Below are 25,378 nucleotides of genomic sequence, written 5' to 3' on the forward strand. Positions count from 1 at the left end.
TAATAATCAAAGAGTTCGTTGGAACTGATTAATTGATTGTAATATTAATTTAGCTTGCCTCAAAGTTAATCTAATTAACTGAACCAAATATGAATAATTAATCATAATTGGTAATTATGGATTATTATTAATATTTCCCCTTTGAGCTAATTTGTTACATAAGTGAACCACTGTTTCATCAGAATTCAAACAAAAAGAGCATGTTAGCTCAATGTCAGACTTAAATCTTTGTATAAATTTCTTAACAGGGTAGAACCTGTGTATGAGATTTCTTTCACTTTATTTGTGAGAAAGAATTTCTGCTGTAAAGACCAGATTTTTTTCCAATTAAGGTTAACAAACAAATTATTCCAAAAGGAAATAACAGGTGGAACAGAAATCAAATTCTTAAGAAATAAAGATCTTATTTTATAGTTTTTAGCTTTCGACTGAGAAAAACAAATTTGACCAACAGGAGTATCACAAGGTTTAGGAAATGATGTAGTAGATACTGGGGAGGAGTAATTACAGTTTTTAAAAAGCATACATAAGCCAGAGGGAATAGCACCCATTACTGCTGCAAATTCTTTTGGGGTTATTGGTATTTGGTATTCGGAAAGAAATTCTGAATATCTGAACAAAAGACCTTGCTTATTAAAGGGATAGTTCGCCCAAAAATGATATTTAAGCCATGATTTACTCACCCTCAAGCCGTTCGAGATGCATATGTCAATCATTTTTCAGACGAACACATTTTCAGTTATTTTAGAAAATGTCTTAGATCTTTCAGTGGTTATAATGTGAAGCAATGGGGTCCAGCTGATTCAAGTCGCAAAATGTGCATGCATCCTTCACAAAAATAATCCATCCGGCTCCAGGGGGATAAACGAAGGCCTTCTGAGGGTAATCCGTGCGGTTTTGTCGTAAAAATATACATATTTAAAACTTTATAAACGAAAATAACTGGCTTCCGGTGGTGGTCGGCGCGCGTTCATGGAGATGAATGACGTCGTGACGTAGAGCGAACGTAGAGTTTTGTTTTGCTCTGCTCTCTAGCTGCGCTGTCACGCTCGTTCTACGTCACGACGCTTCCTGCGCTACGTCCTACGTCATAAGCCAGCAACCATCTCCATGAACGCGCGCCGACCGCCACCGGAAGCCAGTTATTTTCGTTTATAAAGTTTTAAATATGTATATTTGTACGACAAAACTGCACGGATTACCCTCAGAAGGCCTTCGTTTATCCCCCTGGAGCCGGATGGATTATTTTTGTGAAGGATGCATGCACATTTTGCGACTTGAATCAGCTGGACCCCATTGCTTCACATTATAACCACTGAAAGATCTAAGACATGAAAAAAGATTGAAAAAAGATTGACATATGCATCTCGAACGGCTTGAGGGTGAGTAAATCATGGCTTAAATATCATTTTTGGGCGAACTATCCCTTTAAACAACTGCTCCACCAAAAATAAACCATTACTGAACCAATTATCATAAAATAGAGACTTATTCTTGAATAAAATGTTCATATTGTTCCAAATAAAACATCTCTGTGGTGAAAAGTTATGTTTATAAATTAGTGCCGACACAGCTGTTCCATGATTGGCCGGATTCACCGCATGACAACGATCACGTGTGTTTCGTGTTTATTCGAACTCCTCTAAAAGCTCACAAATCAGTTTTTATAACAGTAAACACTTTTCATGTAGTTGCGATGTTATATTGTGTCATGTTTATCAAATTAAAACTGATTAAAAAACGTAGACTCCACTTCATTGATAGTAGCTTATGTTGAACTTTATTCTTGTTCAAACAGACGCTGTGTGAAGCAGTAGCCTACATATTGAATGAAAATGTCTCTGAAACATCTGTGTATTATTTGGCAAATATTGAATTTATTTCACTTCAGCTGTGGTAAAGTATGCAAACACCACGTGAGCGGTCACTACGGGAACCAGAAAGTGTCCGACTTCACGTCTCCGTTTGCAGCTCCTCCCCGCCTGCACGCGGCTACTCTCGGCGATCGGATACATCCAGCCGCAGCCGATGTCCAACACACCTGAGGAGTGAAAAAAGCGCAGGCAAGACGGACAGTTCTCTCTTCTCGCAGTGGATCTGACACTCTTGCCCATTGAGTCACTCTAGAAGAGGGATGCTTATCAACTGATAGATGTTAAAAGTTGAAAGAGAGTGATAAAGTGTTTTTCTGACTGCACTAAAAGCCAATTATACGTTTTGAGTTTGCAGAGCACATCAACTTACATATTGCTTGAGCGCCATCTTGAACCGCCCCGTACATCACAGTTGTTTAAACCAATGAGCATTGAGCTGTGTCGTCAGCAAGTCGTTTCCCATCGTGCTTTTGCTCAGCGCAGTCGGTGGAGAGCAACTGCGCTCGACTGCAGAATCCGACACGGCCGCCTTGCACTCGCGAGAGTTTTTTGACATACGTCAGCATGACATCAGAGCCAGGCGGACCGCACTCGGACACATTTCTTACCGGTATGCATCTCACGCTGATCACCGGTGATCGGTTCTGCGCAGATTTTGCTCATCTCAAACAAGCCTATTGTTTTTACTGTACGCAACGACATGCGTGACGTCATTTCCGCTCAGCCGCGTCCTGTAGCCACTAGAAACACGACCGCTAATATAGGCCTTTATCGCAACACAATAGAACGTGTACTGCGTTTTCCGGTTATTGCATTCACCATGGCTGCCTGTTAATTATCACTGTGACTACTTCGCTCTCGCTCTCGATTCCATTTTAATGGTTTAATTAAATTGTTATAACCAATTATTTAAAATATAATGATTTAAGCAAAACTTTCTTTTATTTTGACGGGTTGCCGTGTAGACCTTTGAGTCTCTCTGTGTTTTATGATATGATGAGAGTTTTTCTCAAATGAAGCTAAAATGCTGCTGAAGTGACTCTCAGAGCGGCTGTGTTAATGAAGTGCATTAATGTTAATACGTTAGGCTGAAAACATCGCAGGCGTCATGCGTGCCTCAGTGTGTGTGTGGTAAATGATCAACAGCGCGTATATGCCATTAGTTCACAGAGACACACAGAACATGCATGATTCCTATTTAAATGGTCTTTATGCGGTTTAATATTGACAGACACTGGTCTACATCGTGATTTTATTTAAGTTTACTGACCTACTTTTCATCTAAAGGTGTAACTAAGTAACCACCGGAAGTGCGAGTACACTGCTTGGCGATTTCGAACGTTCCGAAACCAGGAAATGAGATAAAGGCCTATTAGTCTCTCTGTTTATCCCGAGGTTTACCGCTGTCCACCGGAACTAGGCCGTATCCAGATCTGATGAAGGACCAGCGTCTGGACACGTAGACACCGCTGTCCTGAAGTGTCAACCAGTCTCTCCCCCTCTGCACTCCGACTCCAACCAGCTGGAACTGGACAAATAATCTGATTCATTCTGCCTTCTGACCTGTAATGCTGCCATCATAATCATACACTGTTCGCTCGTTGGCTAGAGGAGAACTGGCCCCCGACTGAGCCTGGGTTCTCCCAAGGTTTTTTTCTCCATTCTGTCACCTGATGGAGTTTTGGTTCCTTGCCGCTGTTGCCTTGCCTTTTGGCTTGCTTAGTTGGGGACATTTAAGATTCAACAATATTATTGATCTGCCTTAAGGTGGATGATGATGCAATTTTGTTCTAAAAACAAACTTTGTTGTATTATTTTCATGTTATCACTGTGAAGCTGCTTTGATACAATCTGTATGGTAAAAAGCACTATATAAATAAAGGTGACTTGACTTGACTTAATCTTATCCGGGGCGTCCGCGCCGAGGAAGGAACCGTCCATCCACTTCCTAGACGGCTGTTCCTTGGGGGCTGCCCAGTCTAGCTCCAGACCCGCTACTGCCTCGCTGAGGATAGCCATGAGCTCCGCGTCCAGCGAGGCCGGGGTGGCCTCTGAAGGGACCTCAGACCAAGTTCCCGGGTCAGAGGCACCCGTGGACATGGCGTCGTCCTCACTATATCCGAAAGAGTTAATTTCCCTTGCTTCCTTTGGAGGGCGGTAACTAGCCTCCGCGAAGGTGAGAGGTTCTGAACCGTGAGGGTGGCGTGGACGTTGGGCCGACGCTAACTCCTCGACAGAGTCCATTGACGGAGCTTTCTACAGTCTCCCGGCCCGCGGCTCGACGGCGGCAGGCGGAGGAGAGGCAGGAGTCATAAGGCCACTGTTACGGGTAACGGTCAGCCTTGAGTGAAGGATCTTGATGGGGAGTTCCTCACAGGCTCGACAACCTGATCCTTCGAGCACTGCTTCCGCGTGGGCCCGACCCAGACACAGCACACACTGTTCGTGTGCGTCCGGGAAGTCGATAGGACCACCACACGTGCGGCAAAGAGAGATTTTTTTTCCTATTTCAAGAAATCCACCGGAACACGAGAGGGGATATTCCATGTTGTCCACTCTGATTGCGTGAGTCTACGGCGAACCCAGGCTCCAGGTGAAGAAGAAAGATTCTGAGGTTTTTGGCACCTGTCGTCACCTACACCTACACCTATTTATTATGAGTGTTGGAAACAGTTCTGCTGCCTAATATATTTTATGAATAAAAGGTTAAAAAGAACTGCATTTATTCAAAATAAAAAAATATTTTCTAATAATATAAATCTTCTTTACTATCACTTTTTATCAATTTAACACATCCTTGCTGAATAAAAGTATTGATTTATTTCAAAAAAAGAAAGAAAAAAAATTACTGACCCCAAATTACTGACCAGTAGTGTACAGTATATTATTGTTACAAAAGATATCTATTTTTAAAAAATTTGCTTATTCATCAAAGTATCCTAAAAAAGTATCACAGGTTATGAAAAAATATGAAGCAGCAGAACTGTTTCCAACTTTGATAATGAATCATCATATTAGACTGATTTCTAAAGGATCATGTGATAGACTGGAGTAATGATCCTGAAAATTCAGCTTTGCATCACAGAAATAAATTATAATTTAAAGTATAATAAATTGAAAACCAATTATTTTAAATTGTAATAATATATCACAATATTACATTTTTTTCTGTATTTTTTATCAAATAAATGCATGCTTGATGAGCAGAAGAAACTTCTTTCAAAAACATTAAAAATAGTAATGTTTCCAAACTTTTGACCTGTACTGTATATTGGAGGCTGTCAGGCAATCAGGCGAGGGTGCGGGCACCATTGGCTATTTGCAAGCAAAAGAGTTATTCAAATCAGGCTTCAGCATTCGAGGAAAATGGATTTCACTTCTTTCATTACACAATGTAAACACTAATCACAATTATGGTGACTTCAAATGAAACACATTAGAGTTAAACCCCTGTTAATTCTCAATAAAGTCTTGAGAGAAAAATCAAAAAAGATCTTGAGAGATTGAATGTCCTTTATCTTCAGTTGATTTCATCTAAGGCTGTGTCTGAAGTCAGTTGTAGTTCTTGTTTTTCTGCTCGTCTCTTTTTCTGTTCTCTTGTTTCCTTCAGTGATTCTGCTTGTTAACAGGTTTATTAAGGGTACCATCCCAGTGATGGCCACTTGTACCTTAAAGGGTAAAATTGTGTACTTCTTGTTTGTATGTTTGTTTTTTTGAGAGTGTATGTTAGGGAGTTGTCTGGAATGTATGCAAAATATCAAGTCCAACCAGTTTCTGTGTTGTCATGAGTGCACAACTTTTGATTTAAAACAAGCTTACAGTAATGCAAAGGTCTGAAGTACAACAGTGACATTCGTGTGAAGATGGCCAAATCGAGCAGATTATCCACACAACCTGGTGAGTCCGTTTATTTCTGTTCATTAACTTCTTTGAAATAATGCAGTGTTTTGAGAGTGCGACACAAGGCCTGTGGATTTAAAATCAAAATATTGTTAATACCTTACAGTTCCCTCAAATTAAACCAAATTATGTTTTGCCTGCAGCGCGATATTGTCCTGTGCGCATTTTGCCAGCACGGGTCACATATCTTGTTGTACGACGATATTTAAAAAAAAAAAAATTAAAACTCACTGTTTAGAGGCTGACGTTTGCTTCCCCTTTTGTCAAATAATCCTGAACTTCCCTGATCTTCACCTGTTACAATAAAGTATTATCATTAATGATGAAAGAATGAATTGAAATGTCAGATCAATAATATTGCTGAATATTAAATGTGCCCAACTTAGCAAGCCAAAAGCCAAGGCAACAGTAGAACAGTCTTGTCACTTACTGTAATATTACTGCATGTCATTGTTACCCACATAATTTAATATATATATATATTTTGCAGTGAGAGAGAACAAGCCTGCATCCCAATGTGCATACTATCCATATAGTAAATATTAAATATTATGTAAGATTAGTAATCCAGTCTATTTTTAAGTATGATCTTTTTTTTTTTGAGACCCCAGCTCGGTCACATTCAAATTCCACTAATTACATAACTTGTAGTTCAGTAAGACATTTGAACTACCACTTAATTGAGGTGTAAGAAACTGGGACATGCAATTATGTAATAATAAGATTTGATTTTGATTAAATATAAGCAACATAGCCTTGAAAGTTAATAGTGTAAAAGCCATTAAACAAATGTCTCTTCCATCATGTATTTTTCCTCTTCCATTGTAAATTATGGTCTGTTCTTATTAAATTGCATTTAAAAAAATATTTTTAAATATAGCTGGGATTTATGAGTATATTGTAATGCAGGGTAGCATTGAGCAAGCCGTCGGCGCTTAGAGAGCACGCAGGACGGGTGTCAGCAAGCAACTGAAACATCAGCGCCCATCCGAATAAACGTATTTTAAATACAAAATGAGTTTTCGTTCACTTGAAATACGCTGATTCTTGATGTCTCTCTTGATGTTCAAATGTTTGAATCTTATGCATTCAAAATACTAAAAAATTATTATGATAGTCAGTTGTATGTTTGGAGAACGTTCTTATAAGAAAAATCTGTGAGCTCACCACGTGACACAACTGTGACATCACTGTAGGCTTGTTTGAGATGCAGCTTGCCTCGCCTGAAATGTATTCGAGAGTAGTTGCTGCAGTGTGAGGAGGAGTGAGAAAAGTGCAGGCAAGCCGGACAGATCTCTCTTCTCGTAGTGGATCAGACACCTGTGAGATCAAAGACTGAAATCACAGGATTCACACTCGTGCAAGGTGTTGCTGATAAACTGGATGTAATTTAAGTTCTGTTGCTTTTATATGAAAATAACAAGACACCCAAAGTAGGCTACTATTTATTTCCATTAGAAAGATGTGTTTATCAATCAATTTTACTTTAATTACAGACATGTTTTTATATATTTTTTTAATAAATATGACAAGAATCAAATAACCAATATAGAGATCACACTGTCAGAGAGTTTGGGAATATTCACACATAATGTATACACATACAACATGATATCAGAGTTTTAAAATCAAACATTTTAAAAGAGATCAATACATCATGGTTGTTTATACCAATGGTATTGATCTCTTTTAAAATGTTTGATGAGCATTAAGCTGTGTCGTCAGCAAGTCGTTTCCCATCATGCTTTTGCTCAGCGCAGTCGGTGGAGAGCAACTGCGCTCGACTGCAGAATCCGACACGGCCGCCTTGCGCTCGCGAGAGTTTTTTGACATACATCAGCATGACATCAGAGCCAGGCGGACCGCACTCGGACACATTTCTAACCGGCATGCATCTCGCGCTGATCACCGGTGATTGGTTCTGCGTAGATTTTGCTACTCTCAAACAAGCCTATTGTCCCCCAGTGACCGATATTTGAATCGCATCCTCTTAACCTGATCAACATTTTGAATTCACAATGAGCTCATATATTACTCACACTGTGAGTATCACCGTATGAAAATGGTGTGATGTCACTGTGATCATCACATTGTAACACCTGCTTTTATAAAGATGCTTTTGATGCTACATAAAGAATTAAGAGACCAGAGACTTTCACGTGTCAATGGGCCATGTGTATTACACCACAAATCACCATACAGTCAGTAAACATACATAGTCATTCAGTTGCAAGGGAAACATCAAATAGTTCAGACTTGTATAGTAGCGTCTTTGGCTACCAAGAGCTCAGTCTTAAGAGTAATAGGAGCAAGATGAAACAGTACTTAAAGCTGCAGTCCGCAACTTTTTTGGGGATAAAAATTATCCAAAACAAATTTTTGAGCAAGTACATAACCAGCCAGTGTTCAAAACTCTCTGCTTGCTTTAGCTCGATTCAAAACGGTAAGCTTGTAAAAATGTTTTTAATTCCAGTGGTACTGGTAGATTTCCGCGTGAAATTCGAGCATGTCTTTGCGTCATTACGGCACATCTGTACACATAAAGAAGGAGTCTCGGCTAGTAGGCTACACTGTAAAAAAAATTCATAATTTTAACGGTAGAAAACTGTAAAAAAGCAATGGAAAAGACATGTTAATTGTGTAACAGTATGTACCCTTACTATATACAGTGAAAAACTGTAATAGCTCTCACGGGACATTTCATGTAATTTTACAGTAAAATACTGTTAAATGTACGGATTTTGGAAGTACACTGTAAAAAAAACCTTACCGTTGCATTTACATTACCTTACCATAAAAAATACGGTAGCAATTTTTATGTTTTACATCATTTAATTAAAATTTACTGTAAAAACTTGCAGCTGTGGTTGCCAGAACTTGACCGTAAAAAAATACGGTAGAAATATTTGTTTTACGGCATTGAACTTAAGTTTACGGTAAAAAACTGGCAGCTGGATGCAAGCGATTTACCGTAAAAAATATGGTAGTAACATTTTGGGTTTTACGGCAGTGATCTAAAGATTACGGTAAAAAACTGGCAGCTGTGGTTGCCAGTACTTTACCGTAAAAAATACGGTAGAAATATTTTAATCCTCCTCTGCTGAGATCTTCAGAGATTTAATGTCTTCTTTTCTCTTCAGTTGATTTCATCTAAGGCTGTGGCCGAAGTCAGTTTTAGTTCTTGTTTCTGCTCGTCGCTTCTCTTTTTTCTGTTCTTTTTCTTCTCTAAAGTCACATTTGATGTTATTTAAACAATTATGTTTCTTCTTAGTTTTTGTTATCAGATATGTACATTTGGGGTTTATATTACATCTAATGGTGGTGAACTTTGAATCATCATGTAGTTTGATATTTCACCGCCTGTATTATTATGATTGTTACGAACTTTAAAAGGTCTAGGGAATGTACCGTAACATTTATATTAATATGCTGCTGGATGTGAAATAAGGTGGAGGAACATGACAGACACTCTTTGAAAGAAAGATAAACTGGATTTTTATTCACATAAAGCCGAAGCCACTAGATCCAGTAAAATAACAATAATAATGTGCACTATGTACAATGTGATAATGTAAACAAACAAACAAACAATAAATGGGAAAAGAACAAAAGCGGCGCCAAAGAAAAGAACAAAATATAACAAAACAATCCTTAATCTAAACCTAATCTAACCAAAGAAAAAGGTAGAAAATAAACAGAAATCTTCGGTGCATCCGGCACCCTAATTAAACTACCTAATAAAACAGAAGATACATTAAGTGGCGCTCACTTCTTACCTAGTGTGTCTAGACAATCATCTGCTACGTGTGCAGTGTATATCGCGATATACTGACCTGCGTTCTCTTCCCACTATATCAGCTGTTGCTCGATATATCAGATCAAATGAAAAGGTAGACAACACAATACAAAGAACAAAGCACATAACACACAACTCAGACGCGGGCAGAGACAAAAACTCGATTCACTACAGAAAACTCATTGCGCTACAAAGAGCTCAGTCAGCTACAGAAAACTCATTCCGCAACAAAGAGCTCAGTTCGCTACAGAAAACGTAATCGGTTACTAACGTATCCTCGGTTCTCTCTAGAAGAGGGAAGGAGTATTGCGTAAGTTAGCTTACGCTACGGGTAAAGTCATCTTTTCTCGAGATATGAAGCCAAAAAATTATCCTTCATTTTTAATTAATTGTCAACGCAGTGCAGCAGCTAGCAGACCTAGAGGGGGCTTCCTAGCGCGCTCATTGGCTGCTCCGCGGCAACTGCATAAGCCTACCAGTGAGCCTGGCGTGACGTCACACCCAATGAGGGCGCGCGCGTCACAGCCCGCCAAAAGGGGAGTGGCTTAGCGTATATAAGGAAGGCTCGGAGGCTGATTCTCTGGTTTTCCGTCGACTGAAGCGACATGAGCTCGTGGCGCGTTACGCAATACTCGTTCCCTCTTCTAGAGAGAACCGAGGTTACGTTAGTAACCGATTACGTTCTCTTACGAGAGGTTCTCTCGTATTGCGTAAGTTAGCTTACGCTACGGGAACCCCTTGTCAACGCCGTGCACGTCTAGCATCCACAATATGAGTCCCAGGGGAAGCCCTGGGAACACTGATAAGTGGAAAAACAGGTGGCCAACAGAATGTTCATAAGCACTCGTTAAGGGGTGTAGAGCGGCTCTGCCGGTCTAAACAGACACTGACATAACCCCATTTTCGGTGCAGCTCAACCAGGAGAGCTAAATCGAATAAGTAGCCCGTGCATAGCCAGGGCGGGTCATACATACGATCTAGACTGATAGCAATTTAACTTGCAGGGCAGGAACTTCCAGGTTATAGAACCTAACAAATGTAGAGGGGGAGGCCCAGCCTGCCGCTGTACAAATGTCATGAATGGAAATCCCGCTGGACCATGCCCACGACGAGGCCACGCCTCTGGTGGAATGAGCCCGTATGCCCAAGGGGCACTGCAGGTTTTTGGACGCGTAAGCTGCCGCAATAGCGTCCACTATCCATCTGGACAGGCTGTGTTTCGAGGCGGCGAGACCTTTGGTGCGCCCTCCAAACGAAATGAACAGCTGTTCCGAACACCTGAAAACGGCGGAGCGCGTAACGTAACTCCTCAGAGCCCTGACAGGGCAGAGGAGGTTACTGTCAACCTCGCCACCGGAGGCCGGTAGGGCTGAGAGGGAAATGACCTGCGCTCTGAACGGAGTGCCCATTACCTTGGGGACATAACCATGTCTCGGTTTGAGAATGACTCTAGAGTCGTTCGGTCTGAACTCGAGACACGATGCGTTAACTGATAACGCGTGCAAGTCACCCACGCGTTTGACTGAAGACAGAGCTATCAGAAAAACGGTCTTGAACGTGAGGTATTTCAGATCCACAGAGTCTAAAGGTTCGAAGGGATATGCTTTCAGGGCCTCTAGGACCAAAGACAGATCCCAAATCGGAACCGAGGGGGGCCGTGGGGGATTCATCCTCCTGGCTCCTCTGAGGAAGCGGGTGATGAATTCATTCCTCCCTAATGCGCGGCCGCGCGCAGAGTCGGCGAAAGCTGCAATGGCCGCAACATAAACTTTGAGCGTGGAGGGGGACCTGCCCACATCCAGCAGCTCTTGAAGGAAGCATAAAACCCACGAAACACCACACGTCTGTGGGTTCAGATTTTTCCCCGTGCACCACTTATTAAACACAGACCATTTTGACTCGTAAAGCCGCCTCGTAGAGGGGGCTCTCGACTGCGTGATCGTGTTCATAACCCCTTCTGGCAAATCAACGAGTATCTGTTGATTCTCCACGCGTGCAGAGCCCAGCGCTCTGGGTGGGGATGCCAGATCGAACCGCGGGCTTGAGAGAGAAGGTCTCTTCTCACCGGGATCGGCCATGGGGCTGAGTCTGCCAGCCGCACTAATTCCGGGAACCATGTCTGGTTCTCCCAGTACGGGGCTATTAGGAGCACTGAGCGGCGCGTTTCTCTGATCCTCCCGATCACCTGGGGTAGCAGCGAGATCGGGGGAAAAGCGTATAGCGGGACGCTGGGCCAGGCTTGGGCCAGCGCGTCCTCGCTCTTTGAGAAGAATATTGGGCAGTGAGCGTTGTCTTTTGACGCAAAGAGGTCGACTTTCGCTCTGCCGAAAAGGCGCCATAGAAACTGGACTGTCTGGTTGTGTAGAGACCATTCCCCGGGGGGAACGTTGTCCCTGGACAGTCTGTCTGGGCCGTCGTTCAGGTGACCAGGTACATGCGTGGCTCTCAGCGAGCACAATGAGCCCTGAGCCCAAACGAGGAGGCGCTCCGCCAGAGCGCAGGGGGTTTTGGATCTGATCCCGCCCTGACGGTTCACGTAGGACACCACTGACATGTTGTCTGTGCGGACTAGTACATGGTGTTCCCGCAGGTATGGGAGAAAATGCTTCAGCGCGTTCTCGACCGCTAACATCTCTAGACAGTCTGTCGAGATTGTTTTCCGGTGCGAGATAACTCCCATCGTCACCCCTGTTTGGTACCATTCGGCCGCCAGCCAGGGCTGCAGGGCTGAGACGCAGCCCTGATTCACACTGACTCGCGCGCCGCCGGTAACCCACGCTCTGCGGGGCGCTTTCGCTTTCGCTTTCAGCCAGCGCTGAAGCGGGCGCATGCGCAGTAAGCCCAGCTGAAGCACCGCTGCAGCTGAGGCCATGTGGCCCAACATCATCTGAAATGTTCTCAGGGGGAAACACCTGCCTTCCTGAAAAGACGCGGCGAGGTGTCGAATACGGCGCGCGTGCTGTGTCGACAATCTGGCTGTCATGGCAACCGAGTTCAGCTCTATTCCCAAAAAAGAGATTGACTGACTGGGTATTAATGAGCTCTTGGTCCAGTTGACCGAGAGACCCAAGTTTTCCAGATGGCTGAGAAGCGCTAGCCTGTGGGAAATGAGTTCTTCCTCTGACTGCGCTAGAATCAACCAGTCGTCCAAATAGTTCAGGATTCACATGCCCTGTGTTCTCAGGGGAGCGAGGGCCGAGTCCATGCACTTTGTGAATGTACGGGGTGCTAGAGACAGGCCGAACGGAAGGACGGTGTACTGATATACCTGACCGTCGAAGGCGAATCTCAAGAATGGCCTGTGACGGGGTATAATCTGAATCTGAAAGTATGCGTCTTTCAGATCGAGTGAAATAAACCAGTCCTTCGGGCGAATTTGCGCGAGGATTTGTCTGGTCGTGAGCATTTTGAACGGCCGTCTCATGAGAGCTTTGTTCAAATATCTCAGATCTAATATGGGTCTGAGAGCTCCGTCCTTCTTGGGAACGAGGAAATAACGGCTGTAAAAGCCCGTCTCGGTCAAAGAAGGATGCACTCGTTCTATCGCCCCTTTGCGTAATAGTTTAGCTATTTCTGTATGAAGCAGATGGGCTGCTTCCGCATTCACTCTCGTCTCGGTCCGTGCTCGAAAGCGCGGGGGACGGCGAGCGAATTGAAGCGAATAGCCCTGTTTCATAATGTTCAACACCCGCGCTGTTGATTCTGGGGAACAGGGGCTCGCTGATAGCGACAACTGGCTGGACAGCACTCAACGACTCGGTCATTTGGGACGGAGAGCATTTTGCAGTGCGAAACCCGTGACGCGAGAGCGGCATGGGCGTTAATGTGTTTACTAGTAAGTGTGAGCGCTCGCCGGCGGGCACAGGGCTTACATTCATAACACGGCCAGTGGCGGGGGGCTTTATGTGATATGACCCCTGAGATAGTTGTGAGACAGAGCGGGCAATGTGTAGGCGTGGGCACTTGAACGTGGGCACATGACCTACATTTGACACTCGAGCAGCGCGAACCCGCTTTATGAGAGTGTGCTCTGTGTGGTACACAGGGGAAATTGTGCTTGTGTGTAGAGGTGAACACTGGGGAGTGGGCACATTTACTACACTCACAACACCGTCGGCGTGAGCCGGATAACCAGACTTTATACTCTTTTTGAGATTTCTCTGGGTCGCCGTGAGAACGGCGTTTGAGTGCAGGCGAGTGAGTTGTGTAACTGACTCGTTGGCTGCGGTGAACACTACTGCAGTAGCCTTTTCTAAGGGGACTGACAGAGGAAAAAATGTGCGCTTTGACGGCGGTCCGGCCGCGGCGGGACCCAACCGTCTTTTCCTCCCTGCTTCGGGCTTCAGCGTGATCTTGCGCTGGCTGGTTGAGCGTGACCTAGGGTGGCCGTGCTGTCGCTGCTGCGAAGACGGAGGTCGAGATGAGCGCTGTGTGGAGCTGCGTGCAGGAGGCTGAGCTTGAGAGCGGCCTGCAGCGGAACTCGAGCGGCGTGGCAGGAAAAGGTTCATGGCCTGTGACGCCTTCTGTACCTCCGAGAAACGATCCATGATGCCACTTACAGCGGGGCCGAAGAGGCCGGTAGGGGAGAGCGGGGCGTTGAGGAAAATGGACCGTTCAGACTCACCCATGTCTGCGAGCGTTAGCCACAGATGGCGCTCGGTAACTGTAAGCGAGGCCATGGATCTCCCGATGGCCTGGGCCGCGGTCTTAGTAGCGCGAAGAGAGAGGTCCGTCGCGCTGCGTAAGTCCGTCAGGGCGGTCTGACTCGAGCCTTTCTCGTCCAACTGGCGGAGGAGATCGGCCTGGAGTATCTGGAGGACCGCCATTGTGTGCAGGGCGGAAGCAGCCTGTCCAGCGGCAGCGAAGGCGCGGCTGACGAGTGCTGAAGTAGTCCTGCAGGCTTTAGTCAGGAGGGCAGACTTTGAGCGCCATCTCGCGGATGGAGGGGAAAGGTGCGCTGCGACCGTTTGTTCCACCGGGGGAATCTGGACATACCCCTTTTCCATGGCTCCGTCCACGTGAGAGAGAGTCGAAGAGACTGAGGAGTGGAGTCTCGCGGAGAAAGGAGCGTTCCAGGACTTGGAAAGCTCGGCGTGGAGCTCAGGCAGGAAGGGTGCTGGCCTAGAGGCGGGCGCTTGGCGGCGGCTAGGCAGAAAACACCCATCGAGCCTGTTAGGCGCGGGTGCCTTTGGCGGTGACCATTCGAGGCCTAAATGCTCGACAGCCTGAGTGAGGAGGCGGAGAAGCTCGTCGTCCACACTGGTGCGAGCCCGGCCAGATTCCTGGGTCGAAGAGGAGGCGGAGCGGTGAGATCCGGACCACTCCTCGCTATCCGAAGCCAGGAGAGAGAAGCTGTCGACGATGGCGTCCTCATCCGCTTCATCCGCTTCATCCCCTGAGGCGACGGCAGTGCGGGCGGGAGCTGGCAGCTACGCGTCGGGAAGCGGGGGCAGAGAGAGAGAGAGCGAGGCTCGCGGGAGAGGCTCCGGCGAAAACCTGGCTGGCCCATCGGACTCCGGTGGTCTCTGAGAGCGGCGTTTCTTTTTACGCAGCCCAGAGACGGGTGGAGTAGCAGCTTTGGCGTCGAACAAGGCGAGTCGAGCCCGCAGGGTCGACATCGGCAGTTCTTCGCAAAACTCGCAGCCGCCCGAAGACATGGCGACGGCTGCATGGTCACGTCCCAGGCAGAGAGCGCAGATCACGTGGCGGTCCCTGTCGCTGAGATGGGCTCGGCACGAGCCGCAGGAAATACGAGGCATTTTGACAAACGCCCCGGCTCTTTTAGAGAAATTGTGTCGCGGGGGCGAACACACAGCAGAAGCAAGTAAAAAGGATACTGTCGCCGGATAGCGAAGCAGGCACGGATGGCTGAAGGCGGCGAAGACGGCCGGCTTCCTCAGACGCTTTCCTCAGCTTGCAGGCGCTTGATTCGACGGCGGCGGCTTCTCTCAGAGTGCAGCGATGCGAAGAGCTTCGCTGAAGAGACGGAAAATCAGAGAATCAGCCTCCGAGCCTTCCTTATATACGCTAAGCCACTCCCCTTTTGGCGGGCTGTGACGCGTGAGGGCGCGACGTCACGCCAGGCTCACTGGTAGGCTTATGCAGTTGCCGCGGAGCAGCCAATGAGCACGCTAGGAAGCCCCCTCTAGGTCTGCTAGCTGCTGCACTGCGTTGACAATGAATTAAAAATTAAGGATAATTTTTTGGCTTCATATCTCGAGAAAAGATGACTTTACCCGTAGCGTAAGCTAACTTACGCAATACGAGAGAACCTCTCGTAAGAGAACTCATTCCACTACAAAGAGCTCAGTCCACTACAAAGAGTTCAGTTCGCGATCGAGAGAGAAAGCATGAATGAACACGCCATCCTTTTGAACCAGCTGGACGGCCTCCGATTGGCTCTCAAGCGCCGCCTTAATGATGACTGACGTCCGACTCGGCCAATCACAGCAACCTGCGAGCAGAGAGAGTGGACTAGAGACAGAGAAAAGATAATGAGCACAACAGCCAACACGTGTGAAGTACACAAACGTGCACCAAGCAATGAAAACAAAACACAAAACACGCGTGGAGCGTAACAATGATGATTATCAGTATATTACAAAGGTATAAAGCAGATTTTAATACTTTAGTGAAAGTGAATGATAACATTTATCAGTTAATTAAATATATGGGTTGTCCCGTGAAAACTAAAAGGTTACTACTGTATTTTTTATGGTAAAGTACTGGGAACCACAGCTGATGTTTTTTTGCCACACATTTAAGTCCTGCTGATGTTTTTTTATTTTTTTTTGCCATAAATTTAAGTCCAAAGTAAGGCTGCTACCATATTTTTTACGGTAAAATACTGGCAACCAAGCTGACGTTTATTTAGCGTAAATATCACAGTTTTTATTACATTGTGTGTTTTTTTTGCCCGTAAATTTAAGTCCCGTAAAACATAAAAGGTTGCCTCCATATTTTTTACGGTAAAATCCTGGCAACCATAGCTTAAATTTAACCGTTTTTTTTTAACAGTGTATGAGTGTGAGGATGTTGGAGGTGGAGATTTATAGCCTTTTCTCACAGCACTTGAATAAATAAAACTACTAATTAAACTTAAAAATCCAGAAAGGTTTAAATGACCATCACCAGTGACAACTGGAGATTCACCAGTTGTAAAACTCAAAAGACTTCGGACTTCGGAGTGGGTACAGAAAAAAAGAGACTGCAACCGACCCATGCGAAAACAAGGATAATATCGGCAGGGCTTTTGAAAGGTGGCGTGAACTCCATGTTTTTGGTTCAAAACGGACACAGAGACTGCTTTTTTTCTGCTGGACAGTTGCACGGTTTGATGTGATATTCTTTATTGGGAATGACAGGATCCACATTTCACACCGGCGCGGTGACTGACAGCCGCACGTTCTCCTCAAAACATTGGATTCATCCGCGCTGTTTCGCGCTAAGGCACAACCCACGTAAAGTTGATAATTCCGCGAATAACTGCAATTGCAGATTTCAAACAGAGATGGCGACAAAGAGGAAAAACTTTTTGGTCAAGATCCTATCGATAGTTGAGCTGCCTGCTCATGCCTGCATGCTGAACCCACTGCATCAAACAACCAGATAAACTAAACAGTGCCACCATTAACACATTTACCCATCCCATATTTACATAAACCGTAACTAACATCGTACATACAAACAAAATACTAACAAGAGTACTTACATTTGAGTTTAGGAACCTCAGGTTCCTCAAATCAGGGCAAAAACACAAGACAGCATTGGTGAAAAAAGCTTCTCATCCTTCCTACCCAAGGGGTTATCCAGCACCCGAAAAGCGTACCTTCTATGCGGGCATCCATTGCTAACCAAGCCTTTACCTGCTGTTAGCATTCCATTGACTCCCATTCATTTTGGCGTCACTTTGACAGCGAATAACTTTAAGCGAATAAGGCATTAAAAAGGCTCCATTTGTCCATTGTTTATTTCTAAAGAAACACGACAATGTATAAAAGGCTCCATTACCTTGCATCTTACACTATGGCCCCTTTTTCTCCTGCTCCTAGCTCATGGACACCTCCTACTCACACTTTCTGTCTCTGCAAGTTTCGGAAGGGAATGATTCTGATTTCTCTTGGCACAGTTACTAGAAGACTCACAACTGTCAGACAGGTTGCTCACGTCACATCTAAATGGTAAATGGACTGCATTTATATAGCGCTTTCAACAGACCCATGGCCACCAAAGCGCTTTACATATTGTCTATGGATAGATAGAAGGATACATAGAAGTCTATGGGGTCGCTGTGTCCATTTCTTTTACTGTCTATGTTCCTACCTCATACTACTTCTCTTATCCTTTTTATGCTACTAGGTATCTCACTGGCTAGAGCGCCCCTAGTGTCAGGATAAAATATTGCACATACAGAAAGCTAATGGGACAAATGTAACTGTAAAACTGTTACAACATGATCTCCTGTGTAGACTGGGTAATGTCTGGTGACAGATCGATATAACGCCTCAGCTCAAGCTGCTCAAGAACCGATCATCTCTTCCTCACTACTAGTTCGTTACAGCATGAAATAAACATGAATGAACATCAGAAGAAATGTTGAAAGACACAGTACAACTTACTGAAATGAATCATGTTTCGTGTAATCGATCAATCAGTGTTTCAACCTCGGAAAGAAGTCAATAAAACAGCTGGAGAACAATAATGTCATGTTACATTTATACCTCAGAAAAGCCAGTGTCTATAAACTAATTATAGCGGGGGAAAGACTCCAGAGAGATTACTTGGATAATTTACAGCATTACTTGAGTTTTTTTTTTCCTTGAGAAAAATGAACCTGTACTACTATAAATCCATATACACATCCAAATGAATCGATATTGAAGCTTCGCAAGCTTCAATATCTTGAGGTTCCCCCGCAGGAGTAATTCTCTCTCAAAAGTTGGCAGCCCTGTTTGAAGCAAGCTTAATTTTTAGGTTTCAACAACTTTTACAAAAGTCACTGAACAAGTTAATTTTCGATCTTTTGCTCCAACAGATGGTTAATCGGGTAAGAGAAATAAGAGTCAGTTGCCTAACATTCAATATGTTTTCATCTGTGCTAGTAATGCATGAAGTGCAGTCACAGTGTTTTACTTTACAGTATAGAAATATAGGCTATAATGTGGGGTAATGTGAAGTAATCAGCAATTAGGATTCATTAATGGTAACACTTTGTAATAACGTTCAGTTGTAAGTCATTTATAAGTGGTTAGTTAATGATGAACTAGTCATTTACAGAACATTCATAAATGAGTAGCAAGTGATATACTAACATTTTATGTATGTTTTGTAAATTCCGTTACAAGTCATTTACATGCGATTAGTTAATGATTAACTAATTATTTACGAAACATGACTATGCGTTCATAAATGATTAATAAGTGATATGTTAATTATTGTATGTATGTTTTGTAGATTCAGTTATAAGTAATTTACAATTGATTAGTTAATGATTAACTAGTCATATACAAAACATGAATATGCGTTTCATAAATGTTTAATAAATGTTTGTTTTTTTGTATATATGTAGTAATTAGATGGTGCAAAAAGTGTTGTAAATGCCTTGAATACACATACAGATCATTTGTAGGTAAATGTGTTACATATATATTCGTAGATAACATTCGCAGACCTTATGCCTTTTTGATTCTTGAAGTGGTAATCTACAAATGAAGTGTAAGACATTTACAAGTGATGAATAGTTTACACTTTAGATTAGGGTATGCAGAAAGTGTTGTAAATGATTTATTCATGCGTTTACACATCTATAACAGGTGTTGAACACTGTAGTGTGTACTGCAGTGTAAGTGCTGACTGGTGAGGGTATAGACAGCTTCTCTGAAACACATGGAGTCTTTAACCACTGTGCACCTGATGTGAGCAAAACACAAAAAAAAATTAACATCATTTATTAAACATTGTAACACAACTTACAAAACATACATAAAATGTTAGTATGTCACTTGCTACTCATTTATGAATGTTTTGTAAATGATTAGTTCATCATTAACTAATCACTTATAAATTACTTACAACTGAACGTTATTATAAAGTGTTACCCATTTGACAAAACGTTACTGAATGAAATGTCGACCCAGGGTGAGCTACAGGACTGTAAAGCATTAGAGGTGTTGATGGACTCCATCTACTCAATCTGTGTTTTGATCATCTGAATAATAAAATATTCTGGGGGTCTTAAAAGTTTGGTGAAAATCGTCAAAAATGTTGGCGGTGGATGGCAAAAAAACAAAACAAAAAAAAAACACTGGCGTGGAAAGAGTTAATAAAAATTCATTGCATTGAGTGAGTGTTGTGGTTTGTGGTAATTTAATGGTATTGTTTTTTTTTATTATGTAATAAAAGGTGCAGAGATGCTGAAGCAGAATCCAGTGAGAAGAAAAATACCAAAAGATTTTGACCCAGCCACTCCTGCTGTCAATCTCTCATCCAGATGGATTGTTCTTCTGGGTAAAAGTGGAGTTGGGATGAGTGCAGCTGGAAACACAATACTGGGAAAGAAAGTGTTCAGATCTGAGATGAGTACAAGTTCAGTAACCAGTAAATCCTCAGTGAAACACGCCACTGTATCAGGCAGATCTGTGTCTGTAGTTGATACTCCTGGATTACTTGACACACAGATGAACACTGATGAGTTAATGAAGAAAATCATGAGATGTGTTTATTTATCCAGTCCTGGACCGCACGCTTTTCTCATTGTGATTCCTGTGAATAACAGATTCACTGAACAGGAGCAGCAGATTCCTCAGAAGATTGAGATGATGTTTGGTCAGGAGGTGTTAAAATACTCCATCATTCTCTTCACTCATAGAGCTCTGCTGAGAGGAAGGTCTGTTGAGAAACTCATTGAGGAGAACTGTAGATTAAGAGATCTAGTTGATCAGTGTGGAGGCAGATTTCACGTCTTCAACGATAGAGATGTGAATAACAAAGATCAGGTGAATGATCTACTGAAGAAGATTGACACAATGATAGAGGAGAATGGAGGAGGACACTACAGTAATCAGATGTATGAAGATGCTAAGAGATTCAGACAAGAGGAAGAAGAGAAGAGACAGAGAGAGGAGTAAGAGGAGAGACAGAGAGAGGAAGAAGAGGAAGAAGAGCAGAGACAGAGAGAGGAAGAAGAGGAAGAAGAGCAGAGACAGAGATATGAAGAAGAGGAGAGACAGAGAGAGGAAGAAGAGCAGAGACAGAGAGAGGAAGAAGAGGAAGAAGAGCAGAGAGAGGAAGAAGAGCAGAGACAGAGATATGAAGAAGAGGAGAGACAGAGAGAGGAAGAAGAGCAGAGACAGAGAGAGGAAGAAGAGGAAGAAGAGCAGAGACAGAGAGAGGAAGAAGAGCAGAGACAGAGATATGAAGAAGAGGAGAGACAGAGAGAGGAAGAAGAGCAGAGACAGAGAGAGGAAGAAGATGGAATACAACAAAATAATGAATGTGTCTGTAGTTGATACTCCTGGATTCTTTGACACAGAGTTAATAACAGATCATGAGAAGTGTTTATATATCCTTTATTTTTCCTCAGTGTTTTCAGAGTAAATGACAGCTAATTGAGATCATAGAAAACATCTCAGGTTACGTATGTAACCATAGTTCCCTGAGAGGGAACGAGACACTGCGTCAAGCGCTGCGGGAACGCCCCTGCGTGATTGCGTCATGAAGCACTCGTGAAATCAGTCCAATGGCGTGACGAGACGTCATAGGCGGGTGACGTCATTGACCAGGAAACTATAAAGCACCCCTGAACCAAACAATGTCAGCTTCTGATAGGTCGAACAAGTTGGTCACAGGCTTGCCGGGAGTATTGCAAAGCGACGCAGCGTCTCGTTCCCTCTCAGGGAACCATGGTTACATACGTAACCTGAGACGTTCCCTTTCTAAAGCCCTAACTGGGCAAAGTAAGTTTAATTTCTCCTGGTCCTGGTTTTGGAATGGAGGCGGAGAAAAGGCCTGCAACATTATCGGACCTGCCACATTAGTGGGGACCTTAGGCACATATCCTTCTCTTGGAAACAAGAACGCTTTCACCACACCAGGCGCAAACTCAAGATACGAGGGAGCAACCGACAGTGCTTGTAAATCCCCGATTCTTTTAATAGAAGAGATAGATAGAAGGAGCAGAGTTTTTAATGTGAGAAATTTCTCTGGCACCTCTTCAATAGGCTCAAAGGGGGCCAGGGCTAGGCCTTCTAATACAATGGCCAAATCCCAGGTCGGCACCCTTAAGCGTGCCACAGACCTTAACCTCAAAGTACCACGGAGGAAGCGAGTTACCCATGGGTGTCTCCCCACTGATGCACCCTCTAGAGGAACGTGATAGACAGATATAGCTGACACATATACTTTTAAGGTGGAGGGGGACAACCCCGAAGAAAACTTTTCTTGAAGAAAATCTAGCACTGAACCAACTGGGCAGTCAACTGGATTCACCGACTGGCCTGTACACCACGCAACGAAAACTCTCCATTTTAGGGCATAAAGCCTCCTCGTAGAAGGAGCTCTGGAGTGCAACATGGTCTCCACTACCTCAGTAGAAAGACCTGAATCTATGAGCTGAACCCCCTCAGAGGCCAGGCCCACAGTTTCCACAGCTCCGGACGCGGGTGCAACACCGACCCTGACGCCTGGGAGAGAAGGTCCCTCCTGACCGGAATTTCCCACGGAGGACCCTTGAGGAGGGACACAATATCTGACAGCCACACTCGGTCCGGCCAGAACGGGGCTATCAATAACAGCCGAACTCCGTCCCGGCGTACTCTCTCCAAAACTCCTGGTAGTAATGCCAGAGGGGGAAAGGCATACAGACATAGCCTCGGCCATGTCTGTACCATGGCATCCAACCCCAGGGGGGCTGGGTGCGTTAGGGAATAATACAGGGGACAGTGCGTTGTCTCTCGAGACGCGAACAGATCCACCTGCCCGAATCGGCTCCAAAGGAGCTCCACCACCTCGGGGTGGAGTCTCCATTCCCCCGGCACCACTCCCTGTCTCGACAGAGAGTCTGCCGTCTTGTTCATATACCCCGGAATATAAAGTGCCCGAACTGATAGCAACTTCCCCTGGGCCCAAACCAGAACTTGATGTGCCAATTTCCAAAGTCGGCGAGATCGTAATCCCCCCTGGCGATTTATGTAAGAGACCACCGCTGTAGCTGAGCGGCCACCCTCCACAGACCCTGAGCTGAGCGGCCACTCATGGTCGCCCCCCAACCGGTGAGGGAAGCATCCGTCGTTAGCGTTAAGCGACGACAAGGAGCTCCCAGCACCGGACCCGGGACAAGAACCAAGGATCTTTCCACATAACTAAGGCACATAGGCATCGCCGCATGACCTTGATCATGTGAAACGGATTTCCCCTCGGGGAGAACCCCCTGGTCTTGAGCCACCACTGTAAGGGTCTCATGTACAGCAGGCCAAAAGGAATCACGTTGGACGCTGCTGCCATCAAACCCAAAAGTCTCTGAAACTGTACTACAGTGAGTGACTGGCCTACACTCTTAGAAAAAAGGGTTCATTGGGGTTCTATATAGAACCATAGGGTTCTTTACTCAACTCCAAAGAACCTTTTATGCTAAAAAGGTTCTATAATGACAAGAAAGAACCCTTTTGGCACAAAGGTTCTTTAGGCTATTCATTCATATATTACATTATTCTGCAACATTTTGTAGTTGTAATTAAATTATTGTTTATTAAACTGTTGTAGTAACTTAATATCACATTTTAATCATGCTGATTTTTGGAGGAGAAAAACTGAAATGGCACTCTTCGTGTGATATTGATTAACTAGGCTACATAAAATGATATAAATATATACATTTTCTAACCCCCATATATTGAATTTTGTGATCATTCACATGCATAAATGCATTTGAATACACTGAATAATGCAGTGAAAGAACGCACTCAAAATGCACACGCGCACTAGTATAGCTAGACTTCATCATGTAACTTTACATTAGCCTAGATGCGTGCACTTTGTAGGCACGATTTGTTTAGTTTTTGAAATATATATGATAATGTTAAAGCGCACATCGTAAAAAAAAAAAAAAACGATATTATCGCAGACGATTTAGCTATATCGCACACCCCTATATTGACCTTATCGTCATCATCATCATCATCATCATCATCATTATCATCATAACAAGAAATTACTCAGTACAAAAACATACATAAGGGCTCATTCTAAGCCATTTATAGCTGAATAGGCTTTCGTCTTGTCTTAGCCTTGTTTGCTGCTCTTTCATTTCATTCTTTGTCATTTATGTGAAATTATTGTACCACAACTAAACAATTTTGCATTATGGATTTAAATTTTTTCATCTGTTGAACAGCAAACATAAACAAAAAGAAGTAATAAACTCATTATTTTCATAAATTTTACAAAGTAAACAATTTGTTTGCATTTGCGCGAGCATATTCACGCATCGCTGTCTCACGAGTGTAGTGCAGTGCACGTCACGTTTTTGAATTCCAACGGTCGAGAAGAGACTGATCCCCGTCTGCTGATTTAAATTGACGGTCTGACGGAAATATTGTTGTGGTAAGTCAGAGAAATACATCGATTTGTTTAAGTAATTTACTTGTTATAAGCTTTAAACCCATTAGTAATGAAGTTGTCAATGTTTCTACAGCAGATTTACACTAAAACACGAAAGAGCCTGAACCGCGACAGTGTCACAAGTTGCCTTACATCGGTAAGTTGTGTTGTGCTTGTTGCAAACTGTTACATTTTGTGTTTTCTGATCCTAAGCTTAAGTTAGTTTTTAACTGCAGATAGTGCTCTAAGCTAGTTTTTGACCGCACACTCAAATGGTCATGAAGAACAGCCCTACAGAACAGAACAGAGCGCTTGTGCGTTCAGCTTAGGGGCGGTTCTAGACCCTTTTTAGGTGGGCTTCAACCCCCATATTTTTAGTCTCAGCCCCCCTAAAACTATAATCAGCTATCTGAACGATCAGGCCAGTGCTGCTTCTTCAGTAAAGTTTATCATTCTCTCTTGTTAACTGATCGACCCCCCTAAAAGTGAAATCCTTGAACCGCCCCTGCAGCTAGTGGTTAAATGTACTCGCACTTCGGCTCAGAATGCTTTTATGATGCTAGATAATTGTAAACAGCCCAATGTGAACACTATTGTGATTCACTTCAACCTTTTCAAACTTTATGAATATTTTATTTTATGTTATTTTATGTTCAAGTCATGTGGTGTCTAAGGAACTGGAAGCAGGCCAGGGTACGGCTGTTTCTAAAGCACACACAGCTTAAAGGGATAACGTTAGTTCACTTTAAAATGAAAATTCTGTCATCATTTACTCACCCTCAAGTTGTTTCAAACCTGTATGAATTTCTTTCTTCTGCTGAACACAAGGGAAGATATTTTGAAGAATGTCAGTAACCAAACAGTTAACTGGAACCATTGACTTCCATAGTAGGAAAAAAAAATACTATGAAAGTCAATGGTTCCAGTTAACTGTTTGGTTACTGACATTCTTCAAAATATCTTCCCTTGTGTTCAGCAGAAGAAAGAAATTCATACAGGTTTGAAACAACTTGAGGGTGAGTAAATGATGACAGAATTTTCATTTTAAAGTGAACTATCCCTTTAACTACAATTAATCAGCCTTGATAACAAGTGTATTAAATTGACACTGTATCTTTACTTGGAATGCACTTGCTTGTAGACTGTACAATTAGGGTCTATTCACATGTTCTTATCCCCCTTCATCCATTAATTCCCTAAATCACTTTTCCTC

At 43.6% G+C, this 25,378-nt stretch overlaps 1 protein-coding gene across 1 annotated transcript; it reads left to right on the top strand.

Annotated features, from left to right (window-relative positions):
• Positions 1-5,675: 5,675 nt before the first annotated feature.
• Positions 5,676-23,660, top strand: LOC311095552 (GTPase IMAP family member 9-like). Its single transcript, XM_084134079.1, has 3 exons — positions 5,676-5,771; positions 19,972-21,200; positions 21,465-23,660. Exons 1-2 carry the CDS (start codon positions 5,738-5,740, stop codon positions 20,694-20,696), a joined length of 759 nt encoding a protein of 252 aa, XP_083990205.1. The 5' UTR covers positions 5,676-5,737; the 3' UTR covers positions 20,697-21,200; positions 21,465-23,660.
• Positions 23,661-25,378: the final 1,718 nt, after the last annotated feature.

This window comes from Abramis brama (assembly GCF_963993115.1).
Source record: "Abramis brama genome assembly, chromosome: 13".
Classification (NCBI taxonomy): Eukaryota; Metazoa; Chordata; class Actinopteri; order Cypriniformes; family Leuciscidae; genus Abramis; species Abramis brama.

Bases quoted from the DNA above. Each gene is read 5' to 3' on its own strand.
- LOC311095552 (XM_084134079.1), top strand. From the start codon at position 5,738: ATGGCCAAATCGAGCAGATTATCCACACAACCTG. The intron at 5,772-19,971 runs GTGAGTCCGTTT...ATGTAATAAAAG, and splicing joins CAGATTATCCACACAACCTG to GTGCAGAGATGCTGAAGCAG.